This window comes from Ambystoma mexicanum, chromosome 6p (genome assembly GCF_040938575.1).
Source record: "Ambystoma mexicanum isolate Mex_15411 chromosome 6p, UKY_AmexF1_1, whole genome shotgun sequence".
Classification (NCBI taxonomy): Eukaryota; Metazoa; Chordata; class Amphibia; order Caudata; family Ambystomatidae; genus Ambystoma; species Ambystoma mexicanum.
Genome location: NC_090935.1, coordinates 1,257,147,221 through 1,257,167,748, shown reverse-complemented (window position 1 = coordinate 1,257,167,748; position 20,528 = coordinate 1,257,147,221). Strand labels below are relative to the sequence as shown.

Below are 20,528 nucleotides of genomic sequence, written 5' to 3'. Positions count from 1 at the left end.
ATGGAACGGATGGAGTGAATGAGACGGATGGAGTGAATGAACGGATGGAGTGGACAGAACGGATGGATCGGATGGAGTGGATGGATCGGATGGAGCGGATGGAGCGCATGGAGTAGATAGAGTGGATGAACGGATCGAGGACATGGAACGGATGGAGCACATGGAACGGATGGAGTGCACGGAACGGACAGAACGGATGGAGTGCACGGAACGGATGGAGTGGATGGAACGGACGGAGTGGATGGAACTGAAACCACCATATCACACTTCACCACGCTTACTCTCTCCAATACACCACCACTCAACTAGAACACAGCGATACTATGACACATTCGGTATAGCTGATCTCATACTAACACCTGCCTCTTACTCCTAATTAAGCACAGCTAGCTGAGCACACACCACTAGCCTAAGGGTCTCCTCAGGCCTAACGCAGCCAGAAATCAGTCTGGGTGTCAACCCTCCAGAATGAACACATATTCCCACATATCCGGTGCACCCATGCACCTTATGACTCTCTATCTCTCTCTCTCAACTGATTTGAACTACGGTTCCCGAGGGCGCTCAACCTACTAGCACTTTGAGATCATATCAATGATACATAAGGCGCTATATAAATGCAAAGTAACATAACAGTACATTGACTGGCATCAAATATTTTGTATGTTTCATGACTGAGAGGTCATATTGTTCATGAAGAGCTGAAAATGATTGTGTTTTACTATGTTCCATTATATGTTATATGTTGGATTTAACAAGCATGTTACCCTTAAGGGGACATAAGACGTGCCCTATTAAAGATCCCTTCTATGTTAACTCTGAATGCTCATGGCTAACAGTTATATTGCGAGTACTTGATTTGACAGAGTAGTCTTTATATTAGAAAGAGAGATGTCCTGTTGCAATCACTGTCATTTGCTGAAATGTGAACATGCAGATACAAACAAAGGATATTATATGTACCTATGCTTTTGTTTCCCATTTAATATTTCCAAATTGTAACACTATGAGAGTTTGAGTATGTATGTGTGATGGGATAATTGACTGTGAGCTACTTTTTAGAAAGGAAAATGGATCAAATATGTTGAACTTTTGTATTTGAAATAAGCTAATGTTTTGAGTAAATAATGGAGTAAGAGTACATTGTCATCCTCGATATACTGGTCCAGTGTGCACTATATTTACTGTATTTTTACCTCAGGGACCAGAGATTAGTAACGGGTACCCTTTATTTTTTTAATTTATTATGAGTAGCACATTATGCTTGTTTTAATTGTTCCCTGTTGTAAATCGCACAAGTATTCATTGGCTGAGACCGAAGCAAGTTCTTGCATGATGGTGAAGGAAAGGGTAAGAGATGGGGAAGGTAGGTGTAAGGAGGATGGTAGTCTGCAGAGCAGGCAAGGCAAACATGGGTTCAGAAGACAAGAAAGAGCAGGCGCCGTCTACGATTTAGCATCTCTCCAGATGCACATGTAGAGTTGCCTTTCGAACACTATAAATCTGTAAGCCTCACAAATTGCTTCGCGGAGCAGCCAGGAGCATGACATTAGTGGTGAGAAAGACACTGGGAGCATGGTAACTCCTGACATGAAAATGAAGGTAGGTGGGCATTCTTAAGGGCCACCTTATGTGTGAAGCAGAGAGTTTTGAATTTGCTGTTAGAAGGAATGTGAGCCAGTGAGGTTTTTTGAAAGCCTGTGAGGTGTGGTAGCGTCCCTTACGGTGCAGAATATGCCTTGCTGTCTTGTTTTGGATGGACTGACACACAGCTATGGCTGGCAGGGAGAAACCAACCTAGTGGAAGTTGGTATTGCTAAGTCTAGAAATTATCCCACTGAGAGGAACTCTTGTCCTCTGTTGACGAAGAATTGGGCGGTTTTGATGGAAGTGCTAGTTGGGGATTTGGCCAGATGCTGGGGATAACCAACTAAATGTGGATTACCATCCAATGGGACTTCTAGTTTTGAATTGAATTGATTTGTGGTGGACGTGTCTAAGTGGAGCAGGTAAGCTTGATGAAGGCCACATGGTAACAACTCAGATTTATTGCCAATGATTTGGATGTTTTGATAATATCAATCGATGTCATACATACAGGAAGTGCCTCAACAAGCAATATGGCTCTGCTTTGTGTCCATGTCCTTTACTTCCCGACTGGACAGCCATGTCATTGCCGTTGATATCAGTGAACAAGGCCTGATCTGTCAATAAAAAAAAATTGAACACTCTGTTGAATGCAGTACATTTTCTATGCTTAGGAGTCAGTGTTCTGTTCCTACTGCATTCAAACTTGTTGCAAATCCTCTAGCAGGCTGTAATGTTCTTTGTTAACCGTTTGTTTTGTAAGTGGGTGGCAGGCTCTGGGCGTGTAATTTGAATTTCTTGTGGGGGAATGAGGTCAAAGTTCCATTTAATTTTTTCAAGGGAAAGTTCCGGGAGGATAGCTCAGCAGCAACGTGTTCACCTTGGAAGCACGACGACACAAAGCAACACAGGTTCGATCCCTGGGTACGCGCTTAGAAACTTCTGGGTATTGAGGTGCGTTATAAATACGCAACTAAAACGACAACAAAAATGACTACGCAACTAAAAAAAAAAATCCTGTAACAGCGCCTCGATGCCTGCGGGCTGTGTGAGCGCTTTAAAAATGCAAAATAAATAAAAATAAAGACTAGCTTAAGTACGAGTGGTCAAAGGATTTGGAGGGGAAAAAAACTAGTGTAGCCCCCTGTAGTCTGTAAATGGAGATACAGTGGTGGTCTCACCACGTGATGGGTGTCGCTGTGCAATCATTCATTTGACAGTAAGAAGGCAGGAACAAAAGAGTGCCCTTTAAATATGATTTGGGCCACTCAATGATGGATGAAGTTGAGGTTGTTGAGTGTAGCAAGTACATAAGGTGTAAAGAAGATATATGAGCCTCCAGTTTATACTTTACGTTCAACAATGTTCATTTGCTGAGATTTTTTAAATCAAAATAATAAAAATTAGTGCATAACAAGCACACCAAATCACTTCAGTTTTGCAACATGCACAGACCATTCGGCTTAGCCTCATCTATTCTATTTACAATACTTTGCAAAACTGAAGAAAGAATGTCCGACGTATACTTATGGAACTTGTGATGCCCCACTGCTTCATCTGAAGATGTGTAGCTGGGGCGTAGAGCAAGAAAAGAAAGAGTAATGGCGATTTGATTACAGCATTCCCACCTAATGAAACACTAATGAAAGTTACAGATTTTTTCCATCAAAACAGAATTATCTGAGCCTATTTTGATCAGAGGATATTTAAACACACGAGCATGGGCGTATGTTACATATTCATTGTCCACGGCCGGGTAAAAGCATCATTAACGCCGATGCCAAACAGCCCCCGGACACGGAGCAGAAAAACAACCGGAGGAGCGACTCCAGCTCCCCGGCTGATGCTCCGATAGCCCAGTTTAATGTTACTTCCCTCTGATACGGCGAAGACCTCTCGTGCCTATTTTTAAATGCACATTTTTAATATTCAATATAATGTTACTCTTTAACGAACTCTTTACTCCCCGCTTCTTTTATGGAGCTCCCCGCCGTCTTTGAAGGGATTGTTAACCAAAGAATGGATCACACTCTTTCGGCGTGAGCAGATGCCGCAACACCCCATTAAACCGTTCAGTATTTAATATAAAGAGCCATCTCTCACCTCTGAGGAAATGCGCCAGTTGCTGCGTGACGAGGCCGGGCGCCTCGCGCAGGATCTCGCGCGCCACCGCGGAGGAGGCGGAGCCGCGTAACTCCCGGCTGGCCGCGCAGCCTTCATCCGGGCTCAGGACTTTCACGACGGCCGATTCCAGCGCTGCGTCCTCGCTGTAGAAACAGAAGATAGTGAGCACGCCGGCATACACGAGTGATGTTCACATGCACTCTAAGCAAGAAACCGTTGACTGTCTGTCAACAAGTGACGTCATGGCAAAGGCAACATTTGGGCGTCCAGAGTGCGGCAGGGCACTGCTTGACAAACTTTTTTTTTTAATTTTAGGCTGCACAGAGGTGGCTCTAAAGAGCAGCAGAGCGGTTATGATACAAAAAAAGACCTGTATTTGCCAATTATCTCGGTTTTACTGCCTGCCCATTTCAGAGGTGAGTAGGGGGAATACTCATCATTCCATTGGATTACCGCTGATGTATTATAAATTGGATTTCAAAAATAAATACCACAATTTTTACCTTCACCCTAAAGATGGAGGTGAACATCGGAAATTGACCACCAAAGTATTTCAAACTTGTTTCACTGTACAGAAGGGACGATTGGGCACTTTCCTTCAACTAGGTGAAAAATGGGTTTCCATGTGGGCATTGTCAGGAGATGAAAAGGATGGCCTCTCTGATTCTCCCCATCTGACCACCTTCCCCATGGAATACATAAAAGGTCAGATTGCACCACTAACGGACATTACCCATTTGCATCGTCAGTATGATGGTGGAAATTGATAAAAAAGAAATGTAAAACATTTTTACACACGTTCTATTTCTTAGATACTGGCAGCTGTATTCCATGAATACCATATGCAAACTTTTAACAGGGTGGTTTTCCACCAGTGGAAGTGATATTTATCCCCAGTGGCATTAATGAATACATTCAGCAGAAATCCTTTTAGCAGGAGCATCAATACAATGAAGTACTGCCTGTACAGAGAACTGCATGGTACTCACAGGGAAGCATCGAGAGAATATAGTGGCCAGGTCGGAACACTAGACTGTGCCATCACACGGCAAATACTGCTGTGCAACCCGTCCCTATAACCACACAAGGATTGCAATACAAAAGCTGGTTTATTGATAAGTGATTAAAATACTTAAAAGGAACAATTAGACCAGACAAAGTAGACAACAATATTACAGAAAAGAATCAACTTTCATTATCTCATGCATAAGCTCATCGTAGAAAGGGCACAATCCTAGATGTTGCTGCAACAAAAGCATTTACAGCTGCTACGTAATCTATGTCTTCAAACATGTTACTATCATATTGAATGTGGGACTGGAGCCAATGGTCTCTCATGAACCATGAAAGACCAGGCATACGTTTTTATCATTTTTAATTTACTGAAACTACTCAACAATCAGTATTATAAACTGTAACCAAAATTCCTCAGGGCAACCCATACATTTGGAAACAACAAATATTTCTTCGTATTTATGATATGCTACAACAAATAACATATTTTCACTATCCAAAAGCCATAACTGCTGGCTTTGTCATTGCTACACTATAGTCTACTAAACCACGAGGGTGGCTTTTAAATAGCAAACACTGAAAATTGAATGCCTTCTAGGGACTCCCAATGTTGCCATATAAGCATAGTGAAATGATTTGATTTGCCCAGGATCACACCCACTTATTAAGTGGTGAAGTTTGGATTTGAGCCCAGTCTGCAATTTAGATTTCATCTCTTCCCAGATCTATTTGGTACAGAGATTATTAATCGGAGCCTACAAGAATCTCCTATGGGTTTGTATAACCATAACTGGAGAGTTAAGGAACAAGATCCATGATACGGTCATCTGCTTGTTCTCAATGCTTAAAACATCACTTATTTAGACCAAGCTAAAGTTCCTGTTGATAGTTTAAAGAATATTCTAAATAGCTCATAGTGCATAACAGTCATGAGTTACCCGTACCAAATTATAGGAATTAATCAGTATCACATTTTACATAAAAGGTGACTTCCTGGGCTAATACATTTTTTTTAACTAGAGCATATTTAATCTTTTGATCAAAAATAAATTGTTAATTTAGATAATCCATAAACAATATGTCAGAGATGTGTTCGCATATGTACAACAATATGCCAGCATTCAAAGAAAACATTATAATAATACAATAATAAATAACTTCGTAAATACTTAGCAAGCATTGCAAACTCATTAACGTGGAAAAGAAACGTATGAAAGTAAATGCTATGGCATAACAAAACTCATATCAAGACAAATATGCTTATATTCTGATAAACTACATAACTTTCAAAGACCTAAACCATACAGTTTATGTTTTATGCTCCATTCAATCAAAGTGTCTAGGATAGTTTGACTCGGAGTGACACTTTTTAAGTATAAGAAAATCATAGCCCTGCCTCGAAGCTTTAGCAGCATGTGCAGGTTTATGGACATTTTAATGATCTGTATGCTTAAAAGAGGCGCCCACTGCCTGTGAGATAGCTCAGCGGGATGAGCGCTCGCTGCTGCGATCTATGTGTGATCTGCAGGTCACAGGTTCGAATCCCGGCAAGGCCAACTCCGCCTTTCATCCTTCTGAGGTCGATAAATGAGTACCAACTTCGGTTGGGATGATAAATGTATGTAAATATGTTCTCTGTAAAGCGCTTTAGCTTAAGGTACTATATAAAAAACAAATTATCATCATTATCGCTTAGGCATGTTCAATCACTTGTACTGTTTGCCCAGCTCCCCTTTTGCCCTGTCCAATTAATTCATCTTTGTCACTTTCCCTGGGTATCCCATGACTGCTTTAACCAATGCTGCTCGGGATGACAAGGTACTTAATTTCTCACATCTGAAAACGTGCATCCCCTGTCTGCTGAAACCCTTGAATGTACTTATCATATTTTGCCAAGATGGCCCCATTACACGTTTGCCGGTCTGGAAATAAGGTGGCGGTAATAACGTATAACGGCACCTTTCCGGACGGGCAAACTACACGTCTGTCGGTAGGTGCTTAGATCTACCGGCAGGCCTGACCTGCTGGGAGATCAGGACCCTACTGGCAGATAGTTGCCTGTATCACCAGCACTGGGTACTAACGGTGCCGGTGATTCGGGCAGTCCCATCCCATGGATTCCTATGGAACTCTATGGAATGGGGAGTTACAGGTGTCTCCGCCGCCCGTAATCAGTAATACCAGGATATCGGGCAGCGGAGATGGTACGGTAGTTCCCCGGTATCCCACAGGAATTACCGGCGGGATATCCTGTTTATTTCACTCAATAACATTGTCTTAAAAGAAATACATTCCTCTAATAGATGGAACCTTGGGACTGTAAGCTTCACTGGCAGTGTGCAGATGGCCACCCCAGTGAGGATGTAGAGTTTCTGACCAGTAAACTAACAATGTCCTGTCCCCAGAGGTGTTTGCAATCTCTCAGGTGACAGGCGGCATGGTTAATTAGGTGGCCAGCATTCAACTAAATTGTTACATGCACATGATGGTTCCAGGAGCAGCCTGGTGCTCTGTTAATGAGGGTGGCAGTAAAGGGATCATTTACTATTTTGGAGAAGACACATCAGGACAGATATGTTTGCACATGCATAAAAGGGGGTGTACTTAAACGTTTTCTGGGTCCCCTGTGCAGATACGGAAGTGTTTTGGGTAGCTAATTAGGGTCCCCTGCACCGTATCAGACGTTATGGGGAGCTAAGTAACAAGAAGGAGCAGATTTAAGACTTCTGGGTGGTTGCCTTGGAAGACAGGAGAGTCTTTTGAAGAAATCCTGTCTGATGGTGATACAGACAATCCCAAATAGCTGTGTCTGAGTCTTACAACAGCATTTTTTTCAGCTCAAAACATACTTTGTAGTTATGGCTATTAGGTGGTGCTTGAATGCCCCTCATGAGCTGAAACGAATGCATTGAAATACAGCTATGAGTTAAATGACATTTGAGGAGGAACATTCAGCTTGTGGGTGTTGTTTACCGCCCCTCTTTTTGCCCATGGCCATGCTAATTGGGTTTACCCACTTCGGTTGTAGATGGATTCACCGAATTCCTTCAAGGTGAACACCTGTCTCCAGATATCTGCCCCGCCAAACCCACTGAAGCGCAAACACTGAGATCTAGAAAGCATGGCCCAATTTTTATGGGCAGTGTTTGCAATGCAACATCGGGAAGTGGCTCAGGGACCGAACTGAGATAGAGCCTGCCAAGAACAGGTAAGGAGAGCAAGGATGGTGGGCCGTTGATTGTGTGGGCTGGGTAAGGGGGTGCAGGTTCTGGAGGCAGAGCAGGCAATTGAAGGACGCAGATGTGAATTGAGGTGGAGTATGGTGCATACAGGTCATTGGGGCAGGCATGAGGGGATGGGGTTATGGTACAGGTTGGAGGGCAGACACTGTTGGGTATGAGGGGTCAAAACCCCATTATTGTGCAGAGGAGATGGGAAAGGGACAGGTGTTGGTCCAGGGAAGTGGATTACGCTGCAGAGACTGCGAGAGAGGTGTTTGGGGTGGGATTCTGTGGATTCCCACTCACTGGTGGGCAAATTGAGGAGAAGGAAGCCGGCGGAATAACACAGATCCACTCATTTCTATGGCCATTTCACCCACTACCTGCACTCCCCCACCCAAAACACATCTTCCTGCAATCTCTTTGCATTACCTCTACCAAGAAGTCACTTCAAACATTGACCTGCTAGTGTTACTCCTAAACAATCTGTTGAGACTTAATTATTTAATTGCAGCTGCAAATGCGCTACTCGTGTAATAAATAACATTGCAACAAAATGTTGCTTCAGCCGCTTGATTTATTTATTTTAATTTTTATAATGTGCCACATCCCCGCTGGCTTCAGAGCGCACAGGAAAACAGTGACAAGACGCACAAACAGAAAGCAGGCGGGAGCTATGGATGAGCTGAGAGCTAATGCCGATTATTCTGGGCAAAGGTTGAAAAGGTGGTTTTTTATGGCCTTCTTAAAGAGAGGGTAGTTCTGTATTTGGTGTATGGCAATGGGAGCCGGCTACATAAATAGGAGCCTGAGTGTCAAAGCAGGTGCCACCGAACCGGGTCATTTTGAATCTTGGCTGGACGAGTACTGTGGCCGCGGTAGAGCGAAGATCCCTATTCTTAGGCTTGATCTTGATACGCTCTCATAGAGATGTGGGGCTGGTAAGAGACACACATTTATGATCCAGAGTGAGCGCTTTGTATGATATTCTTTGCCTTGCGGGAAGCCAGTAAAGAGTTTTTCTGAAAGTAGAGATATGTGTGCAACGCAATAGTTTGAAAATGGTGCGCACAGCATTGTTCTGGGTGACTTGGAGTGCCTGTATGTGGGCAGCAGTAGTGCCAGTCAGCAGACTATTGCAATAGTCCAGTCTACAAATTATCAACGCTGTGGACAACAAAGCGCAGTTGTCATTTGTTATGAAAGGTCTGATGTATTTTATCCGTTTGTTAATAAGTCTGCAGCTCGACCGGATATTGGATACATCAGATATTGGATACATCAGACTTCATTGAGAGTTCGTCATCAAGAATAACGCCTAGTGTTTTCACTTTTGTTGAGACTGTTATAACATGATCTGCGATCAAGAAGTTGGAATAGTCTGGTGTTAACTTGCTATGTAAATTTATATCTGTTCCTTGCTCTGAAGTCCTATTTAAACCAGCATCAACAAAGCCAAATATTTTGGCTTGTGGAGAGGTATTAGATAGGAATTTGACAAGCACTGTTATCATATGCCAAGGTAATCACACTATGTTCATGCTATTGCAATCACATGGTCAAGCATTACCAATTTGGCAGGGCCTGGCGAAGGCCTATCACTTGTCTGCACAAAAGTCAAAATTGTTTGCTTACCAAGGCTTGTTCTTGAAAGTTACCATAGCCAGAATATAGATGAATAAGCCCAGTTCTTTGAGAAAAGCACCACTGGGATATCTGATGCAGGCCAAGAAGGCACCCAAGGGTTTCCCATAGGAGGAACAAGAACAAATTTAAAAATGAAAGACCTGCTGCCTAAGTTACAAAGATTTGCACTTGAGTAAATCAAGAGATGCCCTCAGTATATCCGATTTGCGCTAGCTTCCCAATACCATATTCACAGAAAGCCCAAAACGGAATCCAATCTAGAGATGCTCCCATGGAAATATAATCCACAAGGTTTGCTCTCGGCATCCTAGAGATGACCCAGGCAGCTCTGCATTTGTTCAAGTGGTGTACTTGAACTTAGTGAAAATATAATTTTATTTAAATCAAAACCAAAAATGATCAATTTAGAAAGACCTCTCTGAGACGGTTCTGAGCGGTATTTCTAAACTGACCAGTCATGCCCCGCAATGCATGTGAGTGCAGACGGGCCGGCAGGCACGGCTATGCCGGAAGAAGGACTTTGCCGGTGTTACAGTTAAGTGTTGAGTGTGAGTGAGGGTATGCTGGTCTGTATGTGTGTTTATGTGGGGGATGAGCGTTATGTTTTTGGCAGGGATGGGAGAGGGCGGGGGAGCAGGTAAGTGTGGTTATATTTGAGTATTTGTGTTCATGTGGGTATGTGGTGGGGTGTTGAGGAGGAATGTTTTGGGTAGGCAAGGTTGTCAACAGGGGAGCAAAGACAGGCTCGGGGGTAACCGCCACAATTTCTAGGAAATCCCACCAGCATGGGGGAGGGTGGGGCAGGCGGGAAATTGGTTCTGGGTGGTTTGGGAGGGTGAAACCCCCAGAAATAATGCTAATTCCACATTTTAGGGGCGCACAAAATAGACTGAAAAAAGTATTTTTTCTGTGAGGCCTTCAAAATGCAGAATTATGACATGGAACCGTTGTAATGGAGTCAGTAACACTGGCACTGCTGGTGTAAGGGGGACAAGCAGACATTGATGTGGCCATTGCATAGGTGCCTCCTTACCCATCCTTCTATTACTGGATATTTCTACTTGTCTCTTAAGTTATTCTTCACCTCAGGTTCCTCAGTTCTTAAATTTTCGGCTCATGTGGTCGGTAATGCAAGAGGAAGAAATTTGCTGGAAGCCCATTTGTTCGCAAGGTTCTTTTTTTAACCGTTTCATTACAAGTAAAATGCAGGGGAGACTACCCACAACCCCCCCCCCCTCATATTCTCCACCATAAATACCTAAACCTCCCCCACCCCCCCAAAAAATGTACTTGCGAGGAAATTTGTTTGAAAATTGGGAAGAAGTGAGCCGCGAGCAAATGGGCCTGCAAACAAATGGGCACGAACACCTTTAAATACTCACAACTACGCATTTAACCTGGTAGGGCTACAGTAACTACGTTGCAAAGCGAAATAGGCAAAACTGTGGTAGGAATGTCAAAAGTTAACCAACGCCAGAGAGAGTTAAGAAACAGAACTCCGAAAAACTCCTTCTTGAAAGCCAAGTAGTTGCAAATAAGTATCCATAAGTGTGAGTGACTGACCGCCACAGGATTGTTACACATATCCATTCTACAGTGAGAAAAAGTATTCCAGATTAGCTGACGTTGAACGACCAAAAATATTCCAGAGGGACTCACTTTGGCCCAGAGGTAAGGGGGCGCTCTTGGCCCTTTTACGCCAATGTGCCTGTGGGGACATCTGTATGTATAGCATTGTGATGTCACATCATTCTCTACAGGGCGGTCAATTCAATTCAAGAAACTTTTAATTTGGCATACGTTGCCATAAAGTAAACATTACACTGTCGAATAAACAATATAACACATTTGTCACGCTATCTACATAAAATGCGCAAAACCTCACTGGCCTGTTCATCTAGTGACACACAAAATTACACGGGACTATAATATGACACGCGGCCAACTCGCAGTCAATTTCTTTCTGGCGCAGCACTGGTGGGAAACCTATGATGGCCAAGTTGCTGCCACATTAATCGTCTTTAGAAATAGATGGAACATCACCGTGTTGCCAGGTTGGCCACCTTTAGTTCAGATATGTCTGCCCACGTTAAGTTCCTGTATAATACTCTCAGCAAAAGGGGTATCATCAATTATCTCCTGATACCACCTGCAGAGCACAAATAAATGTGCTCTGTCCTCCACGAGTCCCATACCACATTAACATTTTTCGTCTAACTTCCCATTGTATTCGGGCTAACGTGCTAGGACAGTTTTAATAGGCACTGTGCAACATGCTATGTGGGGTGTCACTTTTAGAGGTCAGGGGGGATGACTACGGAGTTCAGGGAAGCAGAGGAAGACACCTGCCACGTGGTGGGACCCATAAAGGTTGTATATGGGGGTGCCCTCTAAAGCCCACCAGCATCCCCACTTTTAACTTCATCTAACCCCAAAGCCACCCCTTCAGGGAAGCCCAGCCCATCGTGGACCACCATGAAATATATTATCTTGGAGGTAGAGACAAGTTCCCACAGCGCAGCTTCTGTGATGGAGTGGTGTCAGGGGGCAGAATAACTGAGCGGAGATGGTTTTGTAAGAGATACTGTAAAGATTGCAAGCCCACTCATGGAGTGGTATGATTTTTCACAGCGCAAACCAAATGTAGAAAAGTGTGGGGATGGATCACAAACAGTGGTTTGGAAGGGAAAGTGCTTGCGAACACTAGTGGGTCATTTAGCCCAAGCCTGCCTAGATCTGCTTTGGAAGAGCCCATGTACACCAGCTATTTCTGACGTAGTGATGATACGGAACAGAGAACCATCTACTGGCAGGAAGACTGGGATTTGGGGGGGGGCGTGGGTGAATGGGAAGATGTGGCAATAGTGGAGATTTTAGTACATGGACCCTGGGAAAAGATACAAGATGCCAGTGCTGGTTGGGGACACAACAGCAGCAGTCCTTTTTGACTCAAGCAGTTGACAGAAAGTGGTACACACCAGCTGGTTCCGACCAAGGGCAGGAGGTAGAGATCACCTTTGTCCACATCATAGGGTAGTCTCTCCCAAGGTAGCTTTCACCCTGAAAGTAGATGGTCAGAGGTACACAGCTGTTATCTATAGATTCCCACAGACCATGGTCCTAGTCACTGACTTGTCATAATGTACCCACTGGTTGAATGACATTTGTACCTGCACTCTAGAACCCCCCAGGATGTCTCCCCACCACCAAAAGCCGAAGATATATTATCCTCTTGCCTACAACAGTGATGTCCATAGGAAGAGCATGCGCCAATGTTGAATGGAACCAGGAATTCCTTCTGAAAGCAAACCTCCATCAGGGAAGTCAAAAGCACCTCCATGTACATGGTCTTCCACCTGTACATTTTCAATAAGAGAGCACCTCATGGTCCCCAGAGGAGAAAAACTAGGAACGGCCAATCATAAGTGGAGTTGCTATGGTACATAATCACTTAAAGAGGGGTCGTGGAGTAGGACCGGCTGACTCAGAGATCCAGTAGAAACTACCTGTCACCTGATGCAACCTCTAGAGGTTGTATATGGGTACCACTGACTCACCCCACTCTTGACATACAACAAAGCCCACAGCCATCCCTTCAGGGAAGCCCTTCCATTATACATCAGCCTACCATGAGATGTATTATCGTGGAGGTAGAGAGGCGACCCCCTAAGGAAGAACCTGAGGTGCATAGGTGCAAGGGAGCAGAAACAGATACAACACCTGTGTGATGCTGGATTTGCAAGAGATACAGTAAATAAAGCAAGCGTGCCACTCTCCCAAGGTTCAGTACAGAAACCCAATCAAGGTGTAAGAGAAATCCTTGCAGTGCACCCTAAATGCAGGGAAGACTGGGCACAGAGTGTGAAAAGGGGTTTAAAGTGCTCATAAACACTGGAAAGTGAGGGAGTCAGGAATGAATTTCAGAGAGCAGCTGTGGTCATAGAGGGAGTTGCAGGAAGTAGCAGGCAGAGAGGGGGGCACATGGCTTGGTTCCAGAAGCCTGCTGCGGGCTATAAACAAAAGCTGTGAAGAACCAGAGACCATTGAGAAGGAGCATTTGATTAGCCTGGAGTGGGAAGTAGCACAGATCCTGGTGTCAGTCGTAATGCCACAAGAGTTGGAAAGGATCATTGCTACCCAGCTACAAATTGAGCCTATCAGGCGCTGGAGACCTACTGAACATAGCAGACTCTTTAATGGGCTCAAGCGCAGGAGGATAATCACGGTGGGTAATAAAACATTCTGTCTGAAAAGCACCCAGGCTGAGGTGGGAAATTTGTGTTGGCATATGTTGGAGATGACCCTAGGGAGAAGGGAGGGTTCGCAAGGTATTCTATGTAGGAGTGTGCTGTATCGGTGGCTACAGAACCCAAGAGGGTAACTTATCTTCCATAGTACTCGTCAAGGCCAAGAAAAAAGAATGCAGGCTCATTTTAATAACCCTGCAACTGTAAATTAACTGAAGGATGCTTCAAGAGTGCGGCCAAATTTAGATGCTGTTGTTTAGAAGAGGGAAGTGGATATTGGTCTAGGAAATTAGGCTCACTTAGAACGGACTAGACCATTGAACTACGTTTTGTTACTCCTCTATCCTAACATTCTTAACTACCATCGTTTTCCCTTATAAGGTTTTAATGGCAGATATACCTAGACCCTGTGGGCACTTCTCTCACACTAGATCTGATCCTCAGCCGCAGGGTGAAGCTAACCCAAGCTATATAGTTTAGGAATTCTATGAGATAAGACAGGTCCTATAAAATAAATAAATTTAAGAAAAAAAATAAAAAAAAAGAGATAAGACAGGTCCTGGCCTACAGAGAGGAAACAAAGCAGGAAGGGGAGAGACTGCCTACATTATTTTGGTTATTTTCCTTGGAGTCCTGATTTGCGGTACACCGCCAAGTAAGCCAACTTTGTTTATTGTACATCTTCCTTTTATCCTAATACTCAACCTTATTTCAACTGACACTAAAGCTATTTTACCCAACTGATAAGTGTGTTGAATGCTCTGTTCCTCCTCCAACATAAACAGCTCTTAAATCCAGCTTCGGACAGTAAATTGGACAGCGAGGCCTTTTCCGCCTGAATCAGGGGAACTATGCTTAAATGACAGCATAATTAGAATGCATTAAAAAGGTCTATATTTCATTAGTAGATTTTTGAGAACTGGTTTTACAATCAAGTTATAGTTCTTTGATAAAATACACATTTACAGTCCAACCCGACTGTTGCGAATTGCTTTTGTAGCGTTTTCCATAATGCAAGCCTGGGGTAGGCTGTGCCATTATCTCAAGTATTCCAAGTGTTGTTCTCCCACTACAGTGCTGAGTGAGTTCCCATTGTCAGAGGTTGGGAGTCGCTAATCAATTTAAATCCATCAAATTACTTCACATTTTAAACCAAAGGGTGTGCCCTGAATCACCACTTGGTATCCAGGCCTCAGCAGTCCTTAGTTGTGAAGGACAGGAAAAGAAAACAACAACAGCCCTGTTCTGCTGAAAGGAAGTGTGGTATGAGTCAATCAACGGAGAGGAGGAATGTAACCTTCATGGAACTGTCCTTATCTCCCCTCTCATAATGAAAGAGGGCTGCCCAAATCTGGAATATTTTTATTGGCTACGGTCACGACTAAAACTCCAAGTAATCAGAGTCACAGATTTACGTTTAGAATAACAAGCTGGAGACGAATTTGTTGAGCAATCCTTGAGATATCCACGTCCTTGCCAGCCGAAGAACTTTCACATTTTCCAAGCATCTATTGCCCGAGGACAGTTTCCAAAATGGAACTGCCTCTTCATTAACTGATCACTAAGCACGAGTGTTTCAAACCAGTCAAAAATGTCCTTCTCCACTTCATAAACCTGCACTAAGTCTTTAGAGATGTGGCGCCAGGGCTTATCTGCTGGTTTGAGCCACTACCGCTGCTTTCGCTAGAAGTGGATCTATTGACCTCCTCCTTCTCTTCGAATGCCAGCTTGCGCAGCTCTATGGTGACCTTGTCCTGCTGTTTTTTTTCTTCCAGTGCTAGTTTCCTCTCCTCCAGCAGGAGTTTTCTAGCCGCTACCTCGTTAACAGCCGGAACAATTACAGGGCCACTTAAGAGACGGTCCCGAGGCTTTAGTGTGAAGTCCCTAACCACTTTTCAACTAACTTACTTGTCAGAAGAGATGTCCTATGGAACACTGACTTTCCTGCAACTGAGACCTGTCCTGACTGGCCTACGGCTGGCTCTTAGATCACTAGGGTCCCTCTTCTGTACTGAGTATAGAAGTTATTTTACTAGCTTTGAATTGTGGTTCATTCTTCTAAAAAGTAATAATTGTTGGTACTGTTTGATAATTTCTTAACTGAATGAGTGTAAAATCTTACCAATAGGATTTATTGATTAGCAGTGTGCTCTTTTAAATGTGTGTTAATAGGTTTTGTTTTCCCTGATCTGCCTTGTGCATTTTCTAAAACAGTCTTGGAGTTGATACTTGTCTTTGAATTGCTGGAATTAAATTCTTAAAAGTATAATAGGTTACTTACCTTGAATAGCTTTGCCATTCTAAAAGTGTATATTTGGGATATACGTTCCCGGAACTGCTTTAGAGCATTTATAAAATAGTCATAACATTCCTACTTACCTTAGCACTGTGTATTACACTTATGAAAAGTGTCATTAGTTGAAATGTCTGTTCCTATAAAAGAAATAGTGTAATACGTGTATCTACCAATAGGCTATGCTGACCTTGAATAGCTGCTGCTCTTCTATAACTGTAACTCTGGGTTGTGCTTTCCTTGAATTGCTTTAATGCACTTCTAAAATAGTTTCATAAGGTTCTTACTTGCCCCTGAGTATCTTAATGCCCCTCTAGAAAGTATATGAGTTATTTTACTAGAACTGAACTATGTTCTCAAAAGTAATACTGCTGGTGTAACTATATCCATTCATAATACAAGAAGGTTACATTGGTTGCAAGATAGACTTGTAACCTCTGTTGGTATAACACAGTGATTCTGAAAGTAAATAATACTGTATGTTATGACCAATAGGGTCTACTACCCTTGAATTACTTATTAAACTCTAAACGTAACTAATCTGGTTTTATTCCCCAAGAATTCTATTTAGGTTTGACTCACCTCACTACTTATTGTTCTCTAAATTAGGTTATACATTGGTCTGTATACCATAAGTATTGAGTTGGTTTTTATAATTGTGTTTATTTGATATGTTATAGCACTGACTTCCCCAAGATTTATCTGGGCCTACTTGTATTTAATGAAACCATTTATGTTTACAATACATTTGGGGTCATTACAGGGTTGGCGGTAGCCATGTCGGTAAATACCAGCACTGCTGGCGCCGGAGTAGGGAATAGTTTCTTACCTGTAACTCCATTTCTCCAGCATTGGTATCTTTCATGGATTCACATGCTTAGAATATTCCCCGTCGTCAGGCTGGGAATCCCCGGTACATTATATAGACCCTTTCCCGTAGGAAAACTTTTTCGACGCTTATGCGTCCTATCCACCTCGTTTTGTATCATGCGTGCCCGCACCGTCAGGACGTCATGATATAAATACAGGACCCGCCCCCGCGCTCCCTCAGATTTCGGCCCCCAAAGTAGTGGGGGAACCGGTTTGCATGTTCAGGGGAGGCAGGTGGGCGCATGTGAATCCATGAAAGATACCAATGCTGGAGAAATGGAGTTACAGGTAAGAAACTATTCCCTTCTCCAGCATTGGATCTTTCATGGATTCACATGCTTAGAATAGATTACATAGCAGTACCACCCCCAAAGAGGAGGCGTGCATGCAAACCCATATACTTTCTTCGCAAAGCCCGTTCCCTATGATCATGTATACATCAGTAATCGTTAACATAGGAAAACGAACCACATACAGTCATAAATTCCACAGGATGCAACCCCTCAGCCGGGGCTTACCTTATTGGAATAGGTGTCGAAGCACCGCCTGTCCCATCCGGGTATCTTCGGCATGTTGCTGCGACAGGCAGTAATGGCGGGTAAAGGTGTGTGTAGCCGCCCAGGTAGCCGCCATGCAGATGTCCCCCAGAGGGACTCCGGCCCACAGTGCCGTTGACGATGCCGCTGCTCTAGTTGAATGAGCTCTTGGCCGTCGTAGAAGAGGCTTCCCTGCCCTGGAATGGCAGTACGAAATGGTAGATGACACCCATCTTGACAGTCCTTGCTTTGAAATGGCTTTTCCTCTAGCACCCAAACCATAGGCCACAAACAGCTGTCTCATTTCTCTGAACGGTTGCGTACGAAGAAGATAAAACTTGAGAGCCCTTTTTACATCCAATGTGTGTAACGTGCGCTCCGCTCCCGAGCATGGCTCCGGAAAAAACGTAGGCAACACAATAGAGGAGTGTTTATGGAACACCGAAGGAGCTTTCGGTATGAACTGTGGGTTAGTGGCTAGGACTACCTTGTTCTTGAAAAATCGTAAGTATGGTGGGTCTACCATTAGAGCCTGAACTTCTGAAATACGTCGGGCTGAAGTGATGGCCACCAGGAAGGCCAATTTCCACGACAAAAACTTTAGAGACGATGATGACATTGGCTCAAAAGGAGGCTTCATAAGAGACGTTAAGACCAGATTGAGGCTCCACTCCGGCGGAAATTTCTTCTCTGGAGGGAAAATCCGAAAGAGGCCTTTAAGGAAGTGCTTAATCAGGCGGTCGCTGAACAATGGTGCCGAATGCCGTTGACGAGTAAACCTGGAAATGGCGGCCAGGTGTACTTTTATTGACGATACCGATAGGCCCTTTTGAGCTAAGAACAGCAAGTATGGAAGGAGCTGTTCCGGCTTAATCGATTGCGGAGCCAAACCTGGTTGATCCTCACACCACTGACAGAAACTTCTCCATTTGTACGCGTATGAGGCGTTTGTGGAAGGTGCTCTTGCCGCTTGCAGGATACGCCGACAGTCCTCCGGAATCGTTAGCCGACCGAATTCGGCGAAGTCGGGAGCCAGGCCGTCAACTTGAGGCTGTCCGGGTCGTGATGCCAAACGACACCCTCCTGTCGAGACAGAAGGTCGGGGGTCTTCTGGAATCTCATCGGTTCCGCCACCGCTAAGTGTAGCAGGTCTGAAAACCACACCTGTCTGGCCCAGTACGGGGCCACCAGAATTACCCGACATGGGTACCTGAGGATCCATTGCAACGTCCTCCGGACAAGGGGAAATGGAGGGAATGCGTACAGGAATTTGTTCGTCCATGGGAAGGAGAATGCATCCCCCAGTGAGCCCTGCTGAGGCCATCTGCTTGCGTACTGATGGCATTTCCTGTTGTTCTTCGTCGCGAACAAATCTATGGAAGGATGTCCCCATTTCTTGAACACTTGTTGTAGTTGTTGGTCGTTCAGCACCCATTCGTGAACTTCGTTCATTTCTCTGCTGAGGGCATCGGCTTCCACATTTCTCACGCCTGGCAGGTGGAACGCCAAGATTTGCATGTTGTGTTGCAGGGCCCAATGCCAGATTTTCTGTGCCTCCGTCGATAGGGACCTGGAACGTGTCCCTCCTTGTTTCCTCAAGTAGAACATCGTAGTGGTGTTGTCCGTCATGACACGCACCACCGAGTCCCTCAGTTGAGGAAGAAAAGATTTTAGAGCCCATCGCACTGCTCTCAGTTCTAGCAGGTTGATATGCAGGGAGGACTCCTGCAACGACCACTGGCCTTGTACCTGTAACGTATCCAGATGAGCTCCCCATCCGCTCAGCGATGCATCCGTCACCACCGTCTTTTGGAACTCCGGTTCCAGTAGAGGCATTCCTTTCGTTAGATGAGTAGACACTCTCCACCAGCAGAGTGCTTGTACTAGTTGTTCGTCGACGACCAGTCTGTCGGACCAGCGACCTTGGCTCTGCGCCCAACGGTCCGCTAGAAATTCCTGGCAAGGCCTCATAAACAGACGGCAGTTGCTTATCAACGGAATGCAGGACGACATGGTCCCTAGCAGGGACATGTATTTGCGCACCGACACCTTGGTACCGCATCTCCATTCCGACGCCTTGCTTTGAAGTTTCTGAATTCTTTCGCTGGATGGTCTCACCAGGCTTGTGTGTGTATGAAACTCCGCTCCTAGAAAGACCAAGGTCCTCGAAGGCTCTACGGAGGACTTGTTGAAGTTTATTGCGAAGCCCAGTTCCTGTAAGAGGGACATTGTGGCCCTTGGACTGTTTCGTGTTTGTTCCCTGGACGAACCTCTGACCAGCCAGTCGTCTAGATATGGATAGACATGGTGACCATCCTTCCCTAAATGGGCCGCTATAGGGGCCAAGCATTTGGTGAACGTCCTGGGGAAGAACCGGGAATAAACTCTGTGTCCTTCCTGTGCCACAGGAACTCTCTCTACCGCTCCTTTTCGCAACATAAGCGCCGCCTCTTGTTGTAGGATTCGGAGGTGCGGCTGGGTCGAAAATACAGGCGGAAGACGTGGAGGCTTGTCTTTGAATTGTAGCGCATGACCCATGCGAATCGTGTCCAGAACCCATCGATCTGTGGTGATGCATTTCCATTGGTCGAAGTGATGAGAGACTCGGCCCCCCAGGACGTTCCGAAGGCCGTCATTGGTTGCTGGTTTGCTTGTTCTTCGTCGACGAGGGACCCGAGCCTCGCCGCCTGGAAGCTTGATAGTCTCTGCTTCTACTTGCCGACTGGGACGCTCGTCCGAACCCTTGTGAAGAGTACGAGGGCCTGTTAAATCCACGGTCCCTAGAGGCTCCAAAGCGGGAGTTTCCAGAAGCACCCCTAAAGGGGCGAAAAGAGCGAAGGTTTCTACCCGTTTGGAGGGCGCCGAGGGACCTAGCAGTATCCGTGTCTTCCTTCATCCCCTTCAACGCTTCATCAACCTTTTCTCCAAACAGGTGTTCCCCTTCACATGGCATGTCAAGGACTTTGTACTGGACTTCAGGACGGAAAGT

At 44.7% G+C, this 20,528-nt stretch overlaps 1 protein-coding gene across 1 annotated transcript in view; it reads right to left on the bottom strand.

Annotated features, from left to right (window-relative positions):
* LOC138510819 (protein prune homolog 2-like) overlaps positions 1 to 20,528 on the bottom strand; it is a 715,504-nt gene that overhangs the window by 270,557 nt on the left and 424,419 nt on the right. Inside the window, exon 4 of the mRNA XM_069626510.1 lies at positions 3,691 to 3,854. Coding sequence (XP_069482611.1) covers positions 3,691 to 3,854 — 164 coding nt within the window. The remainder of the gene's footprint in view (positions 1 to 3,690; positions 3,855 to 20,528) is intronic.